Below are 26,269 nucleotides of genomic sequence, written 5' to 3' on the forward strand. Positions count from 1 at the left end.
CATCCTGACTGGTTGCATCAATGCCTGGTATGGCAACTGCTCGGCCTACGACCGCAAGGCACTACAGAGGGTAGTGCTTACGGCCCAGTACATCACTGGGGCCAAGCTTCCTGCCATCCAGGACCTCTATACCAGGCGGTGTCAGAGGAAGGCCCTAAAAATTGTCAAAGACTCCAGCCACCCTAATCATAGACTGTTTTCTCTGCTACCGCACGGCAAGCGGTAACAGGAGCGCCAAGTCGAAGTCCAAAAGGCTTCTTAACAGCTTCTACACCCAAGCCATAAGTCTTCTGAACAGCTAATCAAAGGGCTACCCAGACCACGCTTTTACACTCCTGCTACTCCGTTTATAATCTATGCATAGTCACTTTAACTCTATGTTCATGTACAGTTGAAGTCGGAAGTTTACATACACTTAGGTTGGAGTCATTAAAACTCGTTTTTCAACCACTCCACACATTTCTTGTTAACAAACTATAGTTTTGGCAAGTCGGTTAGGGCATCTACTTTGTGCATGACACAAGTAATTTTTCCAACAATTGTTTACAGACAGATTATTTCACTTATAATTCACTGTATCACAATTCCAGTGGGTCAGAAGTTCACACACTAAGTTGACTGTGCCTTTAAACAGCTTGGAACATTCCAGAAAATGATGTGATTGCTTTATAAGCTTCTGATAGGCTAATTGACATCATTCGAGTCAATTGGAGGTGTACCTGTGGATGTATTTCAAGGCCTACCTTCAAACTCAGTGCCTCTTTGCTTGACATCATGGGAAAATCAAAAGAAAATCAGCCAAGACCTCAACATTTTTTTGGAGACCTCCACAAGTCTGGTTCATCCTTGAGAGCAATTTCCAAACGCCTGAAGGTACCACGTTCATCTGTACAAATAATAGTATGCAAGTATGAACACTATGGGACCACGCAGCCGTGGTCTGTCTCCTAGAGATGAACGTACTTTGGTGCGAAAAGTGCAAATCGATCCCAGAACAACAGCAAAGGGCCTTGTGAAGATGCTGGAGGAAACAGGTACAAAAGTATCTATATCCACAGTAAAACTAGTCTTATATCAACATAACCTGAAAGGCCGCTCAGCAAGGAAGAAGCCACTGCTCCAAAACCGCCATAAAAAAGCCAGACTACGGTTTGCTACTTCACATGGGGACAAAGACCTTATTTTTTGGAGCAATGTCCTCTGGTCTGATGAAACAAAAATATAACTGTTTGGCCATAATGACCATCGTTATGTTTGTGTCACAGTTGTCGTTGGTAGAAATGGAGGACCAAAACGCAGCAGGTACGTGAATGCTCATCTTGATTTTTAATTATCTTCAAAAATGAACATACAAAATAACAAAACCGAAAAAACGAACAACTAACAAACAGTCTGGCAAAGCAAAGCTCAACACAGAACAATCACCCACAAATCACACACACAAACACACCCTAATATATGGGACTCTCAATCAAAGGCAGATAGACAACACCTGCCTTCAACTGAGAGTACCAACCCCAATTAACCAAACATAGAAACACACACACCAGACTAACCATAGAATACAAACACATAGACCATCAACCAAAAACCCGGAAATACTAAATCAAACACCCTTTACACAAACACACCACCCCGAACCACATAAAACAAATACCCTCTGCCACGTCCTGACCAAACTACAAAAACAATTAACCTTATACTGGCCAGGACGTGACAGTACCCCCCCCCTTAAAGGTGCTACCCCAGAAGCACCTTAACAAAAAATAACCCCAAGCAACACCAAAAAAAATTCCCCTTTTCTAAAGGGAGGGAAGGGAGGGTGGCTGCCGTCAACGACGGCACTGTGCTACACCCCCCCTCCCCAACCCACCTATTTCTGGAGGTGGCTCTGGTTCCGGCCGTTCCAGGCTGTCGGGCCACTCTGGCATCGCCGGGGGCAGTCGGGCCAGTCTGGCATCGCCGGGGGGCAGTCGGGCCAGTCTGGCATCGCCGGGGGGCAGTCGGGCCAGTCTGGCATCGCCGGGGGGCAGTCGGGCCAGTCTGGCAGTTCGGGACAGTCTGGGCAGTTCGGGACAGTCTGGCAATTCGGGACAGTCTGGGCAGTCTGGCAATTCGGGACAGTCTGGCCAGTCTGGCCACTCGGGACAGTCTGGGCAGTCTGGCCACTCGGGACAGTCTGGGCAGTCTGGCAACTCGGGACAGTCTGGGCAGTCTGGCAACTCGGGACAGTCCGGCAGTTCAGCGCAGTCTGGCCACTCCGGCAGTTCAGCGCAGTCTGGCCACTCCGGCAGTTCAGCGCAGTCTGGCCACTCCGGCAGTTCAGCGCAGTCTGGCCACTCCGGCAGTTCAGCGCAGTCTGACGACTGTTGACTGGCGGGCAGCTCTGACGACTGTTGACTGGCGGGCAGCTCTGGTGACGACTGTTGACTGGCGGGCAGCTCTGGTGACGACTGTTGACTGGCGGGCAGCTCTGGTGACGACTGTTGACTGGCGGGCAGCTCTGGTGACGACTGTTGACTGGCGGGCAGCTCTGGTGACGACTGTTGACTGGCGGGCAGCTCTGGTGACGACTGTTGACTGGCGGGCAGCTCTGGTGACGACTGTTGACTGGCGGGCAGCTCTGGTGACGACTGTTGACTGGCGGGCAGCTCTGGTGACGACTGTTGACTGGCGGGCAGCTCTGGTGACGACTGTTGACTGGCGGGCAGCTCTGGTGACTGTTGACTGGCGTGGCTGGGTTGACGCACTTGTAGCCTGGTGCGTGGTGCTGGTACTGGGCTTACCAGATTATGTACACGCACCTCCAGGCTAGTGCGGGGAGCGGGAACAGGACGAGTCGGACTGGGTTGACGCACTTCCGGGTCCGCACGAGAGACAGGAGCTGGAAACCCAGGGCTATGGAGGCGCACAGTCGGTCTCGATCTTACCTCCTGCACAACCCGTCTTGGCTGGATGGAACTAGTAGCCCTGTACGAGCGGGGTGCTCGTACAGGGCAGACTGGGCTGTGCAGGGGCCTGATGGTAGCCGTGCGTAGAGCGGGAGTTGGGTAGCCTGGTCCTCGGAGGCGTACCGGCGACCAGATGCGCTGCGCAGGCATCCTCCTACCAGGCTGGATGCCCGCTCTAGCACGGCACCTGCAAGGGGCTGGAATAACGCGCACCGGACTGTGCGTGCGTATGGGTGAGATAGTGCGCTCCTCAGCGAAACATAGCGCTCTCCACCCCATACGCTCCTCCATATAACCACGGGTAGCTGGCTTCCGGCTTTTCTTACGCCTAGCCAAACTACCCGTGTGCCCCCCCCCAAAAAAATTATTGGGGGTGCCTCTCGTGCTTCTCCCTCAGCGCGTACTTGGCCTCGTACCTACGCCTCTCTGCCTTGGCTGCCTCAATTTCCCACTGCGGGTGGCGATAATCCTCAGCCTGGTGCCAAGGTCCGGCCCCGTCCAGAACTTCCTCCCAGGTCCATTTCTCCCGCCAGTCCAACTCGAATTCCCTCTGCTCCTTCTTCTGCTGCTTGGTCCTTGAGTGGTGGGTGATTCTGTCACAATTGTCGTTGGTAGAAATGGAGGACCAAAACGCAGCAGGTACGTGAATGCTCATCTTGATTTTTAATTATCTTCAAAAATGAACATACAAAATAACAAAAACGAAAAAACTAACAACTAACAAACAGTCTGGCAAAGCAAAGCTCAACACAGAACAATCACCCACAAATCACACACACAAACACACCCTAATATATGGGACTCTCAATCAAAGGCAGATAGACAACACCTGCCTTCAACTGAGAGTCCCAACCCCAATTAACCAAACATAGAAACACACACACCAGACTAACCATAGAATACAAACACATAGACCATCAACCAAAAACCCGGAAATACTAAATCAAACACCCTTTACACAAACACACCACCCCGAACCACATAAAACAAATACCCTCTGCCACGTCCTGACCAAACTACAAAAACAATTAACCTTATACTGGCCAGGACGTGACAGTTTGGAGGAAAAAGGGGGATGCTTGCAAGCCGAAGAACACCATCCCAACCGTGAAGCACGGGGGTGGCAGCATCATGTTGTGGGCTGTAGTAACAATAGATGATAGGAAACAAATGTGGTGTCTTAAAGCATCCCTTTGATTACATTAATCATTATTTTAAGTTTCATTTGTGCGAGGTGAACCTACTTGTGATACAGTATGTTATTTTTCTCAGACAGTTTGGTTAGGTTACCATCTCTGTGGTGGGCTCCTGTATCTAGGTCTGTTTATTAGCTGTCTGGGAGGAGGAGACAGAAGAACGGCATGTCAGCCAGACAGTCTGTATTGGTGACCTGCATGTCACTAAAGAGGGCTCTTCTATTATCTCCAATGTTCCCTGCGGTTCCCAGTTCCCTCTTCAGCTCAGTGAGACGCTGCAGGATCACCTGTCTCTCCCTGCCTCGCATCAAGCCCCTGAAGTACAGCACAGCCGACAGGTGCTTCTTACTGCAGACAGAGACCAAAAATTAAGTGAATCTTGATTTGTAGTTTACTAAAGTTCAATCAACAAATCACATGTCACAGAGAGATTCACAAAGACCCAGACCAGGACAATGTTCTGGGAAAGTACAGCACAACATACAAGTGTTCATGCCTCATCGGGGGAACACCCCCCACTGTCAGCCCTGCTTTGTAGTCAATTCAATGGGCTTTTTTCACATGGGAAACATTGCCAAAGTAAGTGAAATAGATAATAAACAAAAATGAAATAAACAGTAAACATTACACTCACAAATGTTTCAAAGCAATAAAGACATTTCAAATGTCATATTATAGACAGTGTTACAAAAGGGAAAATAAACATAAATATGGGTTGCATTTACAATGATGCTTGTTCTTCACTGGTTGCCCTTTTCTTGTGGCAACTTGTCACAAATCTTGCTGCTGTGATGGCACACTGGTATTTCACCCAATGGATATGGAAGTTGTTCAAAATTTGATTTGTTTTCAAAATCTTTGTGGGTCTGTGTAACCTGAGGGTAAGTATCTCTCACCAGGCTCAGGTGGGTCTGGCCCCTCCTATGTACATCCTGCATTTACTTCTATCAGGAATCAACAATTGCTTTCTGCTCCCTCGCAATCTGCTACTGTCAGCATGCTTCCCCTGTCTGATGAACACTGCTAACCACTGACCTACTTTGTCTTCCAGTGCTGTTCTTCTCTCTTCACAGCAACAGGGCCATAACAGAGTCAGAGTAGAATTCATATGATGTTTTTTTAACTAGTTTTTTGTCATTGTAATTTATACTGTGCATATTACACCGGTATACTCTGTTGATTACCAAAATCAACAGATACAAGATGTGACCACAGGAAGATGCATGGTATTACCTGATGTCTGGGTAGTCAGCAACGAAAAGTTTCAGGTGGTTCTTTATGTCCCTCTTGTTTGTTTCCCCAATGATGTTACTCAGGTGGTCTCCTACTGGGTGGAGCCAGTCATGGGCTGTCTTATAGAAGAGGAAAATATGTGTGTGTCTTGTAGTCTTGAATGGTTATAACAAGTAATTTGTTTATGACAGCACTGAGGGCCCATTCTGAATATACAAAGTAACATTCCTCAAAACACAAAGCCATAACGATGAAACAAATCAATGTACTGTAGTATTCTACATTTTAAACAATGTTGAATGAACATGAAAAGTGGAATGTGTGTGGATGTAAATTGATAAAACAATCTTAGAACGGTCAGATTGTGGTTCAGGGTTAAGAAGTGTTAGCTACCATTTCCTTAAACAGATCCTTGAGTTTATCCCACTGCGCCCTCATCTTGGTGGCAGCTTTGTCATGCTTCCTGTTCTTACAGGAGTAGTTGTTTTTCATCAGCTGGGAGACATACTCTTTCACCACGTAGTAGTGCAAGCGGCTCAAAAAGGTCTGATGCAGAGGAACACAGGGAACAGTGGGGCAAGAGAAAATAATTAAAAAGAGAAATTAAAGTCTGCTGTTTTCACGGTTTACATTCTCTCTTTCACATGACTGACATCATCCTAATCAACTAAGTGACATCCATCCTCCTCTCCCTTTTACTGCTTTTCCTGGCAGTTCACCCCCATTTCCACATCAACTCAAGAAGCTACTTTAATCCATTTTCCATTCTATGCATGGTCACCTTCCAGCAACAGACTCTTTAGGAAAGAGAATAGCAGGGAGGCTGCTGGCCCGGACACGGTCCCTCCAGCCATACTTAAGCACTGCGCTGACCAGCTCTCCCGTTTTCACGGACATCTTCAACCAGTCACTAGAGCAATGCACGGTTCCTGTCTGAATGACTACAGACCTGTACTCACCTTGGTCATCATGAAAACCTTTGAGCGTCTGGTACTGTTCCATCTCACAACCATCAATGAAGCTTTCCTTGACGCACTGCAGTTTGCCTACAGAGCTAACTGGTCTGTGGATGATGCTGTCAACATGGGCCTACACTACATCCTCAAACACCTGGAGAACCCAAAGACATATGCAAGGATACTGTTTGTAAACTTTAGCTCTGCGTTCAATACCATCATCCCAGAACTGCTACAAGACAAACTCTCCCAGCTGAATGTGTCCAGCTCCATCTGTCATTGGATCACTGAATTCCTGCCCAACAGGAAAAACTGGGAAAACACCTTTTGGAACTCTTTATCTCTCAACACCGGAACGCTGCAAGGCTGCATGCTCTCACCTCTTCTCACTCTACACCAATGACTGCACCTTCAACAACGCATCTGTCAAACTACTCAAGTTTGCAGATAACACCACTATGGTCGGTCTCATCACCGATGGCGATGAGTCCATGTACTGTGGAGAGGTCGATTGGCTAGTGGCCTGGTGCAGTCGTAATAACCTGGAACTCAACAAAGGCAAAACCGCGGGAAATGGTGGTTGACTTCAGAAACCGCCCTCCACCATCTCTCCCCCTTGTGATTGATGGCTCAGCTGTTAGCACTGCTGAATCATTCAAATTCCTGGGGACCATCAACTCCCACAAGCTCAAGTGGAAGGACATCACAACGGTCACCAAGAAGGAACACCAGCGGATGTACTACTTGTGGCAGCTGAAAAAACTGCTCATTATTTTATAGCTCTATGCTCACTCTACCTAGTTGTATTATATATTGTATGTAAACTTTGTTTAAACTCCGGTGTCTGTATTCTGTCTCTAAATGTTGTCTATCACTAGCAGCACCATATCACCAAATATAATTCTGAGTATTTTCTTAATTGAGTGTTATATCCTTAATTTAAAACAATATGAACAGCACTTCCTGATTCCTTACCTGTACATTTGGAGGTCTCATTTGTGAACAGCGATGGGTCAGCTTCTCTGTCCTGCTATACAGCTGTTGAAAGTCCTCATCTGTGGAGAGCCACTTCCTCGTCATCATTCTCCTGAGGTAGGGCTGGAAGAAACAGACACATATTAACCCACCCATTCCCTCACAATCTTTTTTGTTTGATCACCCATCCATAACATTGACAGCAGGAGCAATTGAGAGCTTAGCTTAAAAGCCTTTACAAAAACATGTGCAAGGATGAAATCAGTAGGCTACCAAACTAAGTAACTTCCAGGTCACCCGAGACAAGTAGCAAAGACAGATCTCAATCACCTCAACACACTCTGATCAACTCAGGCTATCAGGGCATTTGTAGAATGAGGATAAGGTCAATCAAACTTCCCTCCCTAACCTACCCTGACATCATTTTTAAACTGGTCCTCCAGGCCCTGGACCAGTCTATGGACCAGGCCATCCACCTCTCTGCTGAGATGGTCTACCTGTGTTGGGCAGCTCTCCCTGTAGCCCTCCATATGCTCCCTGGAGGAAGAGAAAGAGGGAAATGAAAGAGGTCAGGTCAGGTTGTCATTCATACACACCTATGTTCAATTCATCAGAACACTACGTTGGGGAAGGGGGGGTGAAGGGGGAATGGCATGAGGGTTTCAACAGGGGTCGTCAGAATTATGTTTTGTTTGTGTAACTATGTGATGTTTCTTGTGAAACTGGGGTTTTCGGATTATGTTTGGAAACATTTGTGACAGATGGATTTGGTAATTTGGGGAAGAAGGGCTATGTTGTCTTGATAGAGCTGCGTGATGAGATTATCCAAACAAACATTATGCCAATAGTAGGAAATACGGCTAAACAGTATAAAGTTATATCTGGCCATCTGAGTGTCCTGTCTCCTTGAACATGAATAACTAAATCTGCAGGAGAGAATTCTGACTTTTTTTGCCCATCTCTAATACTATGTTCCTCTTTTTTGACTGACATAGGCATGCTGTGGATTGTTTCAGTGGTATTACCAGCTCTTTGAGCATGGAGAGAGGTCTTCTACAGCTTAAACCCCTAGGCAGTTATTTTGCGCAGCTCCGTTTCCCTGAAACCACGTGGTGTTTCTCTCTTCAGACTGGCAGTGATATACTCCAGAAATGCCTGTTGGCTGGAAACAGCTTTGCTCTTCAATACACTTTCACTTATACAATAATATGATATAGTGTGCCACTGTGCCTGCATGGTAGTGTGTTTGAGTATGTTTGAGTTGGTTTGTAAGATACTGTACATATCTATCCATAATTCAACATGACTTGTGTATTTTTTTATGTTTATCTTGAACAGCATCTTGCAGGCAGGCTAAATTACCTTATTTGGGTTCCACAGAAAATGCACATTAAATAAATACTCTCTTATAGTTGTTTCATCGTCCCAGTTTTCCATCACACTTCTGTTGCATAAGTGGCAACTTCAAATCAGACATAGTGAAGTTAAACTTGTACCTAAATGCATGACACTATACCACTAAAATATGTTTGCAAACAAAAAATGTGCATCAAATCACTGAGATAGTTTAATTAATACTAATTGTTACTGACACTGTTCTTCTGATCCAAGACTTCTGTTCTTAGGTCAATCTTTTAGGCAGCAGTCAAATGTTTCATTTATTCACACCTTCCTTTGCTGAATGTACCCCAAAGTGTCTGGCAAGCTGAACTGACTGCCTAGCAACTGTTGTCCAGGACATTCTAGTCTACATTGTGGGTGGAGGAAAGGGAAAGGGGGATACCTAGTCAGTTGTCCAACTGAATGTATTCAACTGAAATGTGTCTTCCGCATTCGTGGGGAGTGTTGTTTACCGGATGTAGTGAAGAGGATTCAGACTTACTTAAGAGCTGTAAAGGTGTTGATGTAGGTTATCTGATAGTCAGCCCAAAGTGAAGGGTTTTCCACACTGTTACAGCAGTACGTTAATTTAGTCTCAAATCTATGGAGAGAGAAAGGAGAGATAAAACATATATAAGCCATGGGGTTATTAACACACAAAGGAGAAGGCCCGGTTTTGTTTTTCCAGTGAATAATGGTTAGGATAGAGATAGAAAAAGCAGACTCAAATCAAATAACATTTTATTGGTCACATACACATGATTATCAGATGTTATTGTGAGTGTAGCGAAATGCTGTTACAGGACTGTTGCAGAGCATACCGTTTGGGAAACTGCTGTAACTCTTCCAGGCAGGAACAGACTACTCTCATCTCCAGGTTCACGTCAATCCTCTTGGAGTTAACAGCATTGCTCTTAACTTTCTACAAAGAAAGCAACATCAGTTTCAACTCTTACAAAGTAATAGTAGCCTGTCACTACAATGAAAATGTATCTAAGTAGGCAATGTTGCCCTCTAATGGAGATATGACAGTATTGCAATATATGAAATCATGACAAAACAATACCGTCCAAATATCCATGTGTATGTCAGAGTTCAAGAAGTGTTCATCATCGGTCTCTGGTGCCTGTTTCTTTATCCAAATGTCCTCGTTTTCAAGCTCTAATATTCTATCCAGCGAAGCTCTCATGTCCTCCTGGAAAAGACATGGAAAGCAAAAGAATAATAAAGGCTAAAGGACTGACGAGCAAAATATAACAAAAATGTTTGTAAACTCTTCTAGTGTACCTTCTTTCAATCTGAATTCCTCCTAAACATCTTTCCATCTGTCTCTTAGAAGTGTTCGATCCCTTACCTTAGCCCGCATGCAGTATTTCCCCTTGAGCTGGTCCAGGAAGCCCTCCTCCAGTGAGAGGCCTATTTTCTCAGCCTCCATCTCTGGTCTCAATGAAGGACTGCTCATTATCTTCTCACTGTTCAACAGGGATGGTGTCTCTCAGATACAATAATACTCACCATTTTGAGTCATAGAAAACATTTTGTTTATATGCACTGTACTTCTTAGTCAAGACAATGACTTTTAGTCTTCCTCACCTCTCATAGCAATTGATGATCCAGTCCAGCAGGGCGTAGTAGTCCTTCAGATCTGTCACCTGCTGCTGAAGCGTGTTCAGGTGCTGGCTGACAGCACCATGGTAACAGCTCATGTAGGTGCTGAACACGTTGAAGCTGGGTGGGTAAGAGCCCTGCAGCTCTCCCTTCACCTTCTCCAAGTCTTCTACAATGGCCTTGCCCAGCAGGCCCAGGTGGATAGCCAGCCAGGAGGCATTCTGCTCGGGCCTGTCCAGATTAACTCTCTTCAACGTTGCCTCGACCCCCTTGCTCACAGCCTCCCTCCAGGCACCCCGCCAGTCCCCTAGCCCAACGACGCCCCCGGGCTCTGCCTCCCTCGTCTCCTCCTCCTGGATGACGCGGGCCACATGCATCAGGAGCTCCTTGTTGCAGGAGGGAAGGCTGTTGGAGTTGCACACTATCTCCTTCACCTTTTCCTGCATGGCTCTATAAAGGATGCTCAGGTCCTTCTCCTTCTTGGCCAGCTCCATGGGGGAGGCCTCCTCCATGCACTCCTCCCTCTCCCGCTGGAACTCCTGGCGTAGGGAGAGGAGGTTCAGGTGGGCCTCCTCCAGCACCTCAGTCTTAATCAGCTCGTTGATCTGCATCACTGGAGAGCAAGAGCAGACAGAGTGAAGGCCTTAGTGCATATAGAGACGACTTTGTTATCTGTCTGTGGAAGTTCAGGCTGTTTTACCTAATACACACATACTGCACACACAAGCGTAGTGATTTACATCACAGATAAGATCTCTTGTGATCTCTGTTGCTAAAACAAAGAAAGATGGATGAGACAAATCAAAGTGAGAGAGAAAGTGTGAGTGAGAAAGAGGGGGAGCGAGAGAGAGAGAGAGGGGCGGTGAGCCTCACCTGAGAGGGGTGTGAGGGGTATCTCTGGGAGTGTGTATGACTCTTTGATCTCTACACTCTCCTCCCTCTCCCGCTCTTCCTCCCGCTCTCTTTTCTCCTCCACTCTGATCTCAGTGACAGACTGGAGCGGCTCCTGTTTGAGGGTCTTGTCCTTCTTATTCCCCACAAGTCGCAAACTCCGTCGAATGGAAGCCCCCTTCTTCATAAGAGAGTTCCCAATGGTTGATGAGTCTATAGATGGCCAATACAGAGATCAGATTATGAAGACCTTAAAAAGACTCAGGATATCCCAACGGAGCTCTCTAGAATCTTGTCAGTGAAAAATACACTGCTCCAAAAAATAAAGGGAGCACTTAAACAACACAATGTAACTCCAAGTCAATCACACTTCTGTGAAATCAAACTGTCCACATAGGAAGCAACACTGATTGACAATAAATGTCACATGCTGTTGTGCAAATGGAATAGACAACAGGTAGAAATTATAGGCAATTAGCAAGACACCCCCAATAAAGGAGTGGTTCTGCAGGTGGTGACCACAGACCACTTCTCAGTTCCTATGCTTCCTGGCTGATGTTTTGGTCACTTTTGAATGCTGGCGGTGCTTTCACTCTAGTGGTAGCATGAGACGGAGTCTACAACCCACACAAGTGGCTCAGGTAGTGCAGCTCATCCAGGATGGCACATCAATGCGAGCTGTGGCAAGAAGGTTTGCTGTGTCTGTCAGCGGAGTGTCCAGAGCATGGAGGCGCTACCAGGAGACAGGCCAGTACATCAGGAGACGTGTAGGAGGCCGTAGGAGGGCAACAACCTAGCAGCAGGACCGCTACCTCCACCTTTGTGCAAGGAGGAGCAGGAGGAGCACTGCCAGAGCCCTGCAAAATGACCTCCAGCAGGCCACAAATGTGCATGTGTCTGCTCAAACGGTCAGAAACAGACTCCATGAGGGTGGTATGAGGGCCCGACGTCCACAGGTGGGGGTTGTGCTTACAGCCCAACACCGTGCAGGACGTTTGGCATTTGCCAGAGAACACCAAGATTGGCAAATTCGCCACTGGCGCCCTGTGCTCTTCACAGATGAAAGCAGGTTCACACTGAGCACATGTGACAGACGTGACAGAGTTTGGAGACGCCGTGGAGAACGTTCTGCTGCCTGCAACATCCTCCAGCATGACCGGTTTGGCGGTGGGTTAGTCATGGTGTGGGGTGGCATTTCTTTGGGGGGCCGCACAGCCCTCCATGTGCTCGCCAGAGGTAGCCTGACTGCCATTAGGTACCGAGATGAGATCCTCAGACCCCTTGTGAGACGATATGCTGGTGCGGTTGGCCCTGGGTTCCTCCTAATGCAAGACAATGCTAGACCTCATGTGGCTGGAGTGTGTCAGCAGTTCCTGCAAGAGGAAGGTATTGATGCTATGGACTGGCCCACCCGTTCCCCAGACCTGAATCCAATTGAGCACATCATGTCTCGCTCCATCCACCAACGCCACGTTGCACCACAGACTGTCCAGGAGTTGGCGGATGCTTTAGTCCAGGTCTGGGAGGAGATCCCTCAGGAGACCATCTGCCACCTCATCGGGAGCATGCCCAGGCGTTGTAGGGAGGTCATACAGGCACGTGGAGGCCACACACACACACTACTGAGCCTCATTTTGACTTGTTTTAAGGACATTACATCAAAGTTGGATCAGCCTGTAGTGTGGTTTTCCACTTTAATTTTGAGTGTGACTCCAAATCCAGACCTCCATGGGTTGACAAATTGGATTTCCATTGATTATTTGTGTGTGATTTTGTTGTCAGCACATTCAACTATGTAAAGAAAAAAGTATTTAATAAGATTATTTCATTCATTCAGATCTAGGATGTGTTATTTTAGTGTTCCCTTTATTTTTTTGAGCAGTGTATATATTTGTGCTCATCTTTGAACAGTATTTATGCCTACTGCAAACAGCCTCTAAAAACATCCATTGACAAGAACAAGTTATGGTTGGTTGGGTTAACAGCAGTGTACCTGAGTGTGTTCTGAAGTGTTTTTTCTGGGATGGTGGTGAATCTTCTGCAATCTCTCCTCCCTCCTTTCTTTGGAAGAACCCAACCGGACTCTTCAGGGGAGAGCCCACAGGAGACCCAGCACTCAAACCTGAGTGAGAGAGAGAGAGTTGCTGCCCAGCTAGCACCTAATGCCAGGATAACCATATGTTTCTTAGGACAACCACGCTCTCACCAAGCTCTATGGTTATTTTACATATAACCTTCCCACAATGTTCTGGGAAGGGTGCAGGATAGCCAGGAAAAACATAACGTTCTGAGAACCATATGTTTCTTAGGTGGGAATTTCAGCATAACGTTTCCTACAGGTTCCTACATGGTTCTATTTAAAATCATGTTCTCAGAACATTAACAAAACTTTCCATAAAACTGCAAGAAAACATTAGTAACGTTCAAAGAACGTTCCAAGAATGCTATTTAAAAACATATACATTCCACTCTCAGCTTCAACAAAACTCTCTCTATCCTCTATCTTGTTAAGTGTGTTTAAGTGTTCCGCTAATTGGCCACACCTGATCTTAATGAGTGCTTGTTTCCTTTGAAATGGGGTCTGTTTGAATAGAGTAAAATGAACAGCTTCGTATGAGTTTTAAAAAATGACACACTATCTCCATCCTGGTGTCGCAGAGGACTAATTCCTTGGATAGAAAACAGAAGATCATAGGTTAGAATCTCACTGACGCCATGCCACAATAAATAAGAAATGTTTTTGCATGATTAATGCCTAAGCAAATGAATTTCTGTGTGTCCCATCTGTGCTTGGAGTTCAAAACAGTTAACCCAAACTAAGCTAGCAGTACTATTAACAGTCTTACTGAAACATGTTCTCAGAACAACATTTAAAGGGTGCACTATGCAGATTTCACTGCCATTTCCTGGTAAAATTATAATAGTTTGCCTACTTTCAGTTAATGTGACAAAACAAGCAAGTATAGTGTAGAGAATCATTATACCATCTAAATCCCTAGAAAATCTTGCATTTAAATTTTCAGCTGGTGTACAAAACCAAAAGGAAAAGACAAAAACAAAATTTAAGAAAGGGAAGCATAGAAATAGTGCACATAGAACAGATCTACCGCTTTTTAGACTTGCTTTCAATGAGAATGACAGATCTATAACTCACGTTTCTATGTGAATTTGGTTGTGTCGCCCAAAAAGTTACATATTGTCATTTTAATTACCTTCAAATAACCTATAATTTATGTTCTCGGAACGTTAATAAAAACCTCCCAGGAAAACTTTCAGGGAACCATTGTAAAATGTTATAATAACCTTCCAGCAGCCTAAAAATGTACATTCCAAGAACAGTCAATTTTCACTACCGTTCTCAGAAAGTAAAAAAAAAAGTTCAGTTTTACCGGTTAGGAAAGTTCTGGCTTTTTTTGAAGAATCAATGGGAAGCTGAAAAAACATACATTCCCACAACTTCCAAGGAACCAAATGTTCTAGCTGGGTGATCTCTTTGACTTTGATATTGAAAGAGAGAGAGACAGACAGACAGAGCCTTACCTGAGGGGGGTATGAGGGGTATCTCTGGGAGTATGTATGACTCGTTGACCTCTTCTTTCTTCTTCTCTCGCTCTCGCTCCCTCTCTCTCTTCTCCTCCACTGTGATCTCAGTGACAGACTGGAGCGGCTCCTGTTTGAGGGTCTTGTCCTTCTTATTCCTCACAAATCGCAAACTCCGTCGAATGGAAGCCCCCTTCTTCAGAAGAGAGTCCCCAATGGTTGATGAGTCTATAGATGGCCAATACAGAAAACAGATTACGACAGTGGTTCCAAACTTAATCTCATCAAACAAATTAATAACATTTATCTTCAAATAGATATACGAATACAACCTTTTAATGTCAACTAAGGACCTCTTACACTATTGGAACGCACTTTCATGTCATTATTATGTCTTGGAACAGCCTGCGGGACCTAAAATGTTGTAAATATGAACACACAGCGTTAACTAGGGGAATATCATTTTCCCAAATGGGGTCCTCTGCATTTTCTAGTGTCAATTTGGGGTCATGTGCAGTAAAAGTTTAGGAACGCCTGTATTACAGAAGGGTATCCCAACAAAGCTCTCTAGAATTCTCTCAGTGAAAGAGATGTATTTGTGTTCGTCTTTGAACAGCATCTACACCTACTGCAAACAGCCTTTAAAAACAACCATTGACAAGAACAAGTTCTGGTTGGTTGGGTTAACAGCAGTGTCCCTGAGTGTGTTCTGGAGTGTTTTTTCTGGGATGGTGGTGAATCTTCTGCACTCTCTTCTCCCTCCTTCCTTTGGAAAAACTCACCTGGACTCTTCAGGGGAGAGGCCACAGGAGACCCAGCACTCAAACCTGAGCGAGAGAGAGAGTTGCTGATCTCTTTGACAATGAATACCGGTAGAAATGTAACTACCTTTTCAGTGTAATAGTGGGTGTGCTGACTGTTTGTGTGTGTGTGCACAACTGGTTAAGCAGCTTCTGTCAGATTTGTTATTGTACAAAGGTTAGTTATGTTAGTGTATATCCTGCTTGGTTGGGAGATGTTTTCTTATTAAGATAGGAATGTACATTTTTGAGTAATGAGGAAAACCTCCTGCTCAGTCTGGCCTATGTCAGGCTGAAAACAAATAAATACAAGTCCCCAATACAGTGCATAGGAGAGTCCTTCCTGTAATTTATACTGTCATTCTGTGTCTCCTGAGACTTCCTCTTCCCATGACCTTGGGAAGCCCTTTCTTGACTAAAGAGGATATTTCATAACTCACTTAATTTGACAGAGGGACAAACCCGAGTAAAACTTACTTGGCGAGTGAGTGGGCGGCAGCTGATGGGTCAGAGATGTCACTTCAGGGTCAATACTGTCCCCCCCCTGGTCTGAATAGGGTCTGTCCTTTGACCCGTTGCTGTTTGAGGCCAGAGGACTCCTCTCTCCAACCTGCTTCATCATCCCCAGTTTCTTCTCCTTCACCGGGCTGTCTGGTTGGGTCTTCCCGTTCCTTTCCATGGTGGATATGAGGGAGGATCTGTCCTCTAGACCCTGAGCTTCATTCACCTCCTCCATGTCCCCAGGTTCCCCAATCTCTGCCATCTGATCACCGCTTGCCATCGAATGTCCCTGGTTACTAAAATAAAATGGTAGGGGAAAGATGAAAAATGTCTCTAAAAAATACATCTGTGTCAGGTAAGGCAGTGTCTGTGGAATGTGTTGTTAAAAGTGCCTGTAGCTTTTGGTGCCTGTCTCAGCAGTCAGCAGGAACAGCTTCTGTTTACAGACAACATGCTATTTTCTCTTGAAGGTAAGAGGGACAGGGACAGTATAACGTGTACACTGGGAGTCGGGAAGCATGTACAGGGAGATAATAATTTAATAAATAAATGAACATGGAACAAAACAAGAAACCTGAGCAGCGTACAGACATGGAACACAAACAGTCACAGGAACAGAAACAATAACACCTTGGGAAAGAACCAAAGGGAGTGACATAAATAGGGAAGATAATCAGGCAGGTGAGTGAGTCCAGGTGAGTCTGATGAGGCGCTGATGCGCGTAATGATGGTGACAGGTGTGCGTAATAATGAGCAGCCTAACGACAGATGCCTCACAAGTCCTCAACTGGCAGCTTCATTAAATAGTATCCGCAAAACACCAGTCTCAACGTCAACAGTGAAGAGGTGACTCCGGGATGCTGGCCTTGTGAGGCGCCTGTTTCTCAAACTAGACACTCTAATGTACTTGTCCTCTTGCTCAGTTGTGCACCGGGGCCTCCCACTCTTTCCATCAGCCATTTCCAGCTACAATAGTAATTTACAACATTAACAATGTCTACACTGTATTTCTGATCAATTTGATGTTATTTTAAAGGGACAAAAAAATTGCTTTTCTTTCAAAAACAAGAACATTTCTAAGTGACCCCAAACTTTTGAACGGTAGTGTATATAGGGAAGGTAATCAGGCAGGTGATTGAGTCCAGGTGAGTCTGACGAGGCGCTGATGCGTGTAATGATGGTGACAGGTGTGCATAATAATGAGCAGCCTGATGACCACAAGCGCCGGAGAGGGAGTATACGTGACAGACAGGATGTGCCATCATGGTAATCAACCCATCGTCCCAAGATGGCGTAGCAGTTCAGACGTCCTTTGTCTTCCTCTTGTCGTGTATATATATATATATTTACATATTTTCTTCGCATATCTTTTTACATATTTTTTTTTCTAAAAACTCAACCTCAAAACACTCTTCTGCAACCCGCCTCACCAATTTAAAAAATAAAAGTATTATTTACCTCAAATCTGAAATCCACAACAGAAGCTAGCCAAAGGTTATCCTGGCTAACGTTGGAGTTTAGCTAGCCACGGTTAGCGGTCCTCAGCTATCCATTAGCTCGAAAAGCTATCACCAATTTTTGTACAGCGCGACTTTGTACACCGCAGGCTCTGGACGTTTACACCTGGATCTTGCAGCTAGCTAGCTGCTACCTGAGTGACTATTGGCAACATTGGTCCCGGAGTTAACATAATTATTCCGGAGCTAGCCAGCTGAAGAGTTTCATCAGCCACTCCTGGGCTATTCCGGAGCTAGCCAGCTGAAGAGTTCCATCAGCCTCTCCTGGGCTACAATCACCTATCCGGACCCGTTTTACGGCCGATGCGGAGCCCCATCGGGCCTTCACGACTGGACCACCGGCGTTGCCTGCCCGAGGGAGTTATCCAACTGGCCCCTCCGTCGCGACGTAACCTGAATGCCCATCTGCGGCCCGCTAATCGTTTGCTCTCTTATCGGCTGCTATCTGAATAGGTCTATTGGACAATTTTCTTGGGCCACTATAACTAACTATTTTGCCAATTGGACTGGTCCCCCCTACCACATGGAACCCCACTAATCTACAGACGGAATTGCACGAGGTGGCTAAAAACAGACCTCCTCCATCTTCTACCAGCTTGCTACCTATGGCTCGGCTAGCTATCACTGGACCCTTTGATCACTCGGCTAAGCATGTCTCTCCTTAATGTCAATATGCCTTGTCCATTGCTGTTCTGGCTAGTGTTTATTGGCTTATTTCACTGTAGAGCCTCTAGCCCTGCTCATTATACCTTATCCAGCCTCTCAGTTCCTCCACCCACACATGCTATGACATCTTCTGGTTTCAATGATGTTTCTAGAGACAATATCTCTCTCATCATCACTAAATGCCTAGGTTTACCTCCACTGTACTCACATCCTACCATACCTCTGTCTGTACATTATACCATGAAGCTATTTTATCGCCCCCAGAAACCTGCTCCTTTTTCTCTCTATTCTGGACGTCACAGACGACCAATTCTTATAGCTTTTAGCCATACCCTTATCCTCATACTTCTCTGCTCCTCTGGTGATGTATCCCTAACTACAACGTTTTCAGACAAGATAGAACGGCCAAAGGGGGCGGTGTTGCAATCTACTGCAGAGATAGCCTGCAGAGTTCTGTCCTACTATCCAGGTCTGTACCCAAACAATTTGAACTTCTACTTTTAAAAATCCATCTCTCTAAAAACAAGTCTCTCACCGTTGCCGCCTGCTATAGACCACCCTCGGCCCCCAGCTGTGCTCTGGACACCATATTTGAACTGATTGCCCCCCATCTATCTTCAGAGCTCGTGCTACCAGGTGACCTAAACTGGGACATGCTTAACACCCCAGCCATCCTACAATCCAAGCTTGACGCCCTCAATCTCACACAAATTATTAATGAACCCACCAGGTACCACCCCAAAGCCGTAAACACTGGCACCCTCATAGATATCATCCTAACCAATTTGCCCTCTAAATACACCTCTGCTGTTTTCAACCAAGATCTCAGCGATCACTGCCTCATTGCCTGCATCCGTAATGGGTCCGCAGTCAAACGACCTCCACTCATCACTGTCAAACACTCCCTGAAACATTTCAGCGAGCAAGCCTTTCTAATCGACCTGGCCCTGGTATCCTGGAAGGATATTGACCTCATCCCGTCAGTAGAGGATGCCTGGTTATTTTTTTTAAATGCCTTCCTCACCATCTTAAATAAGCATGCCCCATTCAAGAAATTTAGAACCAGGAACAGATATAGCCCTTGGTTCTCCCCAGACCTGACTGCCCTTAACCAACACAAAAACATCCTATGGCGTTCTGCATTAGCATCAAACAGCCCCCGTGATATGCAACTTTTCAGGGAAGTTAGAAACCAATATACACAGGCAGTTAGAAAAGCTAAGGCTAGCTTTTTCAAGCAGAAATTTGCTTCCTGCAACACAAATTCAAAAAAGTTCTGGGACATTGTAAAGTCCATGGAGAATAAGGACACCTCCTCCCAACTGCCCACTGCACTGAGGATAGGAAACTCTGTCACCACCGATAAACCCACTATAATTGAGAATTTCAATAAGTATTTTTCTACGGCTGGCCATGCTTTCCACCTGGCTACCCCTACTGCAGTCAACAGCACTGCACCCCCCACAGCTACTTGCCCAAGCCTTCCCCATTTCTCCTTCTCCCAAATCCATTCAGCTGATGTTCTGAAAGAGCTGCAAAATCTGGACCCCTACAAATCAGCCGGGCTAGACAATCTGGACCCTTTCTTTCTAAAATTATCTACCGAAATTATTGCAACCCCTATTACTAGCCTGTTCAACCTCTTTTTCGTGTCGTCTGAGATTCCCATAGATTGGAAAGCAGCTGCTGTTATCCCCCTGTTCAAAGGAGGGGACACTTGACCCAAATTGCTATAGACCTATATCCATCCTACCCTGCCTTTCTAAGGTCTTCGAAAGCCAAGTCAACAAACAGATCACCGACCATTTCGAATCCCACTGCACCTTCTCCGCTATGCAATCTGGTTTCAGAGCTGGTCATGGGTGCACCTCAGCCACGCTCAAGGTCCTAAACGATATCGTAACCGCCATCGATAAAAAACAATACTGTGCTGCCGTTTTCATTGACCTGGCCAAAGCTTTCGACTCTGTCAATCACCACATCCTCATCGGCAGACTCATTAGCCTTGGTTTCTCTAATAATTGCATCGCCTGGTTCACCAACTACTTCTCTGATAGAGTTCAGTGTGTCAAATCGGAGGGCCTGTTGTCCGGACCTCTGGCAGTCTCTATGGGGGTGCCACAGGGTTCAATTCTTGGGCCAACTCTTTTCTCTGTATACATCAATGATGTTGCTCTTGCTGCTGGTGAGTCTCTGATCCACCTCTACGCAAACGACACCATTCTGTATACTTCTGGCCCTTCTTTGGACACTGTGTTAACAACCCTCCAGACGAGCTTCAATGCCATACAACTCTCCTTCCGTGGCCTTCAACTGCTCCTAAATACAAGTAAAACTAAATGCATGCTCTTCAACCGATCGCTGCCTGCACCTGCCCGCCTGTCCTGCATCACTACTCTGGACGGTTCTGACTTAGAATATGTGGACAACTAAAAATACCTAGGTGTCTGGTTAGACTGTAAACTCTCCTTCCAAACTCACATCAAACATCTCCAATCCAAAGTTAAATCAAGAATTAGCTTCCTATTTCGCAACAAAGCATCCTTCACTCATGCTGCCAAACATACCCTCGTAAAACTGACCATCCTACCAATCCTCGACTTTGGCGATGTCATTTACAAAATAGCCTCCAATACCCTACTCAACAAACTGGATGCAGTCTATCACAGTGCCATCCGTTTTGTCACCAAAGCCCCATATACTACCCACCACTGCGACCTGTACGCTCTCGTTGGCTGGCCTTCGCTTCATAATCATCGCCAAACCCACTGGCTCCAGGTCATCTACAAGACCCTGCTAGGTAAAGTCCCCCCTTATCTCCGCTCACTGGTCACCATAGCAGCACCCACCTGTAGCACGCGCTCCAGCAAGTATATCTCTCTGGTCACCCCCAAAGCCAATTCCTCCTTTGGCCGTCTCTCTTTCCAGTTCTCTGCTGCCAATGACTGGAACAAACTACAAAAATCTCTGAAACTGGAAACACTTATCTCCCTCACTAGCTTTAAGCACCAGCTGTCAGATCAGCTCACAGTTCACTGCACCTGTACATAGCCCATCTATAATTTAGCCCAAACAACTACCCCTTCCCCTACTGTATTTATTTATTTTATTTTGCTCCTTTGCACCCCATTAACTCGTTTTCTACTTTGCACTTTCTTCTACTACAAATCTACCATACCAGTGTTTTACTTGCTATATTGTATTTACTTTGCCACCATGGACTTTTTTTTGCCTTTACCTCCCTTATCTCACCTCATTTGCTCACATTGTACATAGACTTATTTTTCTACTGTATTATTGACTGTATATTTGTTTTACTCCATGTGTAACTCTGTGTTGTTGTATGTTGTCGTCCTGCTTTGCCATATCTTGGCCAGGTCACAATTGTAAATGAGAACTTGTTCTCAACTTGCCTACCTGGTTAAATAAAGGTGAAAAAATAAAAAATAAAACCCAACCTGGCAAAGTACCTCAAGTTGAAAATAAGGGTAGTGTTCCTATATTGCGTAAGAATCATATATGGATACATTAATTTGTGTACAACCTGTAATTACTATGTAGGGAGTATTATATTCTAATATGCCGCTAGGCAAGGGACAAACAATTCACAAGTCACTGCTAAGAATGTACTTTTATAAAAGTCTGTCTTCAGTAGGGATTTAAAAAGGGGCACTGAATCTGCAAACCTAATCTCCTCTAACAGACCATTCCAAAGTCTAGGAGCTCTAATGGCAGTTTTCGACTTTGGAATGGTCAACAGTGCTTTGCTAGAGGATCTCAGGCTGCATCCCCACTCGTAAGGAGATAAAATATCTGAGATATAGGATAGGGCTAAACCGAGCCTTAAACGTGATTAACACAATTGAAAAATCGATTCTAAAAGTGATTGGTAGCCAGTGTAGAGAAGCTAAAATAGGTGTGACATGGTACATTTTCTGGTGCCTGTTAAAAGCCAAGCTGCAGCATTTTGAACTATATGTAGATGGAGTGATTTCTGACTAATACATTTATATAAATAGTTAACGTAATCTAGGAGTGAGGAAATAAAATCATGATTAACTTTGTCCTGATCAGTGACTGAAATAAAATACTTGACTTTGGCTATATTTCTAAGACGATAAATGCAGGACTGGACAATCTTCTTTACATGCAACTCGAAATTTAGATTAGGGTCAAAGAAGACACCAAGGTTTCTGGCCGTAGGCTTTACATTGGTGGACAAAGGACCAAGGTTATTCTCAGTCTGGGTTCTAGCAAGGTGAGGGCCAAATAAAACAACCTGATTTCTTGTCATTTAGCTGGAAGAAGTTGTCAGACATCCAACATATGATATCAACAAGACACTTGTGAAGGGTAGCTACGCTAGCTTGATCACTGGATCTGATTGGTAAATAAAGCTGTGTGTCATCCGCGTAGCAGTGAAACTGAATTTTGTGATCGCGAATGATGTCACCAAGGGGACACATGTGCAGGGAAAAAATGATGGGGCCTAGAATTGACCCCTGAGGGACACCATAGTGAATAGTTGCTGGGGACGATACTGAACCACCCATGCTCACATAAATATGACCTGAACCAATCGAGGGCAATACCGTAGATTCCCACCCACCTCTCCAGCCGGTAGACAAGAATGTTATGATCGATAGTATCAAAGGCGGCACTGAGATCCAAAAGAACTAGGATAGAGCATTCACTGGCATCGGCAGCCAACAGAAAGTTATTACTGATGGATTCTGGATTCTAACTCCTAAACTTGGGATAGGGTTAATTATCAGGTACCCTATTGAAATATTGAGTGCTTAGGTTAGAAGGTCTACACCAGAAGTGAATGGTTATCTGTAGGAGGAAGATCTATGGTAGGTGCAATTAAGCTTGGAATGTACTGAGTGTAGGGAAAACGATCATATGTGGCAGGCATTGATAAGGGGAGAGAGTCATGGATTAGTGATGAAGGGGGTCGAGGTCAGGTTAGGTCACGTTAAGGGAGAAGGAAAAGTTTATTACCCGTATCACTTAGTTTCCTGCCTAGCAATAAAAATGCAATGTTTAGCGAGAAGGAGGAGAATCCACCCAAACTGGGGTACATATCACCACTATTGTAAACATGTTTTTGTCGATTCAGCTGTTCAATCCTTTGGGAAGAATAAACTTGGTTTAAGCTTTGTGTCCGTCGAGTTCTTACTCTAATAATTAGAACCTAACATTACTGACTTTCAATAAAGCAGTTTCCGTATTCTGACTGAAGTTTCCGTAACCTGACTGAAGTTGTTCATACTCAAATAAGCCACCAATTGCTCGAAAACAACTTTCACTCTTGCATCTTTAACTGCAACATTGTAGTTTCTCATCAGATCCTTCATTATCTCATAGAATACTTGAAGTTTGCAGGCCTTCCATTTATGTTCAGCTTTTCGAAGTTCACTTTTTAAGGTACGGGTGTGGTCATTTAACCAAGGTACCCCCTAATTGATTTGCGGTGTTGGGGAAGCTACTCTGAAAATATAGTTTACCAAGCTACCAATTACTTCACACTGGAAGAAGTTAAGCTACACTAAAGCTTTCTTATTTTATTTAACCTTTATTTAACTAGGAAAGTCAGTTAAGAACAAATTCTTCCCAGCTAGCAATGAAGAATTGGCCCAGAAGCAGCCCTCTTCTGGGGGGCCGGAACTGATTGAATCGGCCCGGAATCTAAATGAATGACTGCCCAGAATCGGCCCAAGTACATTGACATTCTGGTAGACATTTCTGTCTACCAGAATTCAGCTGACTTTTCCGGCATCTTACCAGAATCCCCCCAGAAGCGGCCCAATGCAAATTTAAATAAATGTATACAAAATTACCCAATTTAGTCATTTTAAATATTACTATTATACACATACAAATTATACCCATCTAAAAGTTTTTTTTTTACCCCTTTTTGTCATATCCAATTGGTAGTTACAGTCTTGTCCTATCGCTGCAACTTCCGTACGGCCTCGGGAGAGGCGAAGGTCGAGAGCCGTGCGTCCTCCAAAACACAACCCCGCCAAGCCGCAGTGCTTCTTGACACAATGCAAGCTTAACCCAGAAGCCGCACCAATGTGTCGAAGGAAATACCGTAAACCTGGTGACCATGTCAGCGTGCATGCGCCCGGCCCACCACAGGAGTCGCTATAGTGCAAAGGGACAAGGACATCCCGGCCAACCAAACCCTCCCCTAAACCAGACGACTCTGGGCCAATTGTGTGACGCCTCATTGGTCTCCCGGTCGCGGCCGGCTACGACACAGACGGGTATCGGACCCGCATCTGTAGCAACACAGCTTGCACTGCGATACAGTGTCTTAGACCGCTGCGCCACTCGGGAGGCCCCATCCACAAGTTTTTAATGCTGATCAATTGCCTTGCACAAAGTATCAAAATACTAAAATACTCATTAAACAGGAAAGACTCTTAAAAAATTTAATTTAAATGTTCATTTAAAAAATGTATCACAGAAACAATGAGAAAATATGGAAAAAAAATAAATAAATAATGAAATGTTGATTATATAAAGCAGCCCGTGTAATCATCTGCCATGAAAACATAACATGGTAGCAACACAACATGACAACAACATGGTAGCAACACAACATGGCAGCAGCACAAAACATGGTACAAACATTATTTGGCACAGACAACAGCACAAAGGGCAAGAATGTAGAGACAACAATACATCACGCGAAACAGCCACAACTGTCAGTAAGAGTGTCAGTAAGAGTGTCCAAAGCTACCCTTAAGAAAAATATAGCTTACTTAAGTTAAGTTACTTAGAAAAAGTAGTTCACTACATCCAAACTACTTCATGAAAAATTACCATATCTAAATATGAAATGTCATAGACTACGAATTGCAAAAACAGTTCACTCTGGAGTCAGATGTTAACAGAATGTGTAATTAAGCCTATTAAAAACAAAAGTGAGAATTAGGCACACACAAAAGTGTTTCAAGTGAGAATTAGGCAGGTTTGATGACGAAAAAGAAAGGACATTCTTGCCTATTTCACCTATATTTTATTATTATTTTTGCAAATAAAAGTAGTGTAGTTCCAGTAGTTAGCTGTATCACTACATGGCAAAAATGTACAAAACACAAGCAAGATACTACTGAAACACTACCAAGATTTGAATTTAGTACACCAAGCTACTGCAAATGTAATTACATTACTAGTTTAAATGTACAGTAGTTCACTACTCCCCAACAATGTTGATGAATAAACATCCTCCTCACTTAAGTTTCCATGAGAGAGACAGCTTATTTGTTGATAGCTGCAGTGACATGTTAAAACTTGCCTGTAAAAATGGAAAGAGCCGTTTGGTATCTATCGAAGTATGTCTCTGTATAGCGTTATAGTACATTCATCACCATTTTCGAGGCAAAACTTAGCATGCAGAGGCTAAAGAAGGAAATTGTATGACAAATGCCCCAATTTGCATGAAACCTAGTCTGTAAAAACAATCTGCCTCAGCAGTATCCCCTGCTCTTATTTTCTATAGGGGAAAGCATTACAGACATACAGATACATTTTTCTCATAAGCATACACCCTTTCAAATTTCAAAAGAATATAGCCTGACTCACCTGAGCAACACCTTTTACAGTCTGGAGTGGTGACTAGGTCTACCAATCTGGGGATTTCACTGCTTTCACTTTCATGTTCACCTCACCAGTAGTGACAGGTAGCTATAGAAGTCTTGTGTAACCAACAATATCACAGCAAAAATGTGGGCTCGAGACAACCTGCGCATTACAGAAGCAAAGATCAAATATTGTTAGAAAGTTAATCATTACATTACCATTAATATTTGTTGTAGCTAGGCCTAAGTCCGTGGCAAACAATTACACACGATATAGAACGACGAGGCTTTTAAACCAGACTGCACTTTCATACAGGCATAGTTTTGAGATATCCCAAAGTGGAGTTCTACAGTAGACTAGATACGCTACAGGTCTATCTGTAAATAGCAAACAACTGCTCAGAAAAACAACTTTTGGATTATCTTTGAATTGTTGGTTATTGTGTGCTTGTTTGGCATT

The 26,269-nt window shown here is 44.6% G+C and overlaps 1 protein-coding gene across 2 annotated transcripts; it reads right to left on the minus strand.

Moving 5' to 3' along the window:
* Positions 1–1,303: 1,303 nt before the first annotated feature.
* On the minus strand, positions 1,304–25,966 carry LOC106599536 (exocyst complex component 3-like protein 4). Of its 2 annotated transcripts, none has more exons than XR_014391929.1 (16): positions 25,814–25,966; positions 16,008–16,327; positions 15,513–15,557; positions 14,731–14,958; positions 13,184–13,312; positions 11,173–11,403; positions 10,285–10,912; positions 10,046–10,163; positions 9,758–9,886; positions 9,513–9,613; positions 9,194–9,292; positions 7,725–7,848; positions 7,312–7,434; positions 5,774–5,926; positions 5,381–5,495; positions 1,304–4,495 (listed from the first exon to the last, which is right to left on the minus strand). XR_014391929.1 is itself a non-coding variant. In XM_014190825.3 (16 exons), the coding sequence occupies exons 2-16, from the start codon at positions 16,309–16,311 to the stop codon at positions 4,279–4,281; spliced, it is 2,748 nt and encodes a 915-aa protein (XP_014046300.1). In that variant the 5' UTR covers positions 16,312–16,327; positions 25,814–25,966; the 3' UTR covers positions 1,304–4,278. The 2 variants fall into 2 exon arrangements, 1 of the variants encoding a protein (XP_014046300.1); XM_014190825.3 differs by having other exon boundaries at positions 5,381–5,499.
* Between the last annotated feature and the right edge of the window lie 303 nt (positions 25,967–26,269).

The sequence above is a fragment of the Salmo salar genome, chromosome 01 (genome assembly GCF_965601325.2).
Source record: "Salmo salar chromosome 01, fSalSal1, whole genome shotgun sequence".
Classification (NCBI taxonomy): domain Eukaryota; kingdom Metazoa; phylum Chordata; class Actinopteri; order Salmoniformes; family Salmonidae; genus Salmo; species Salmo salar.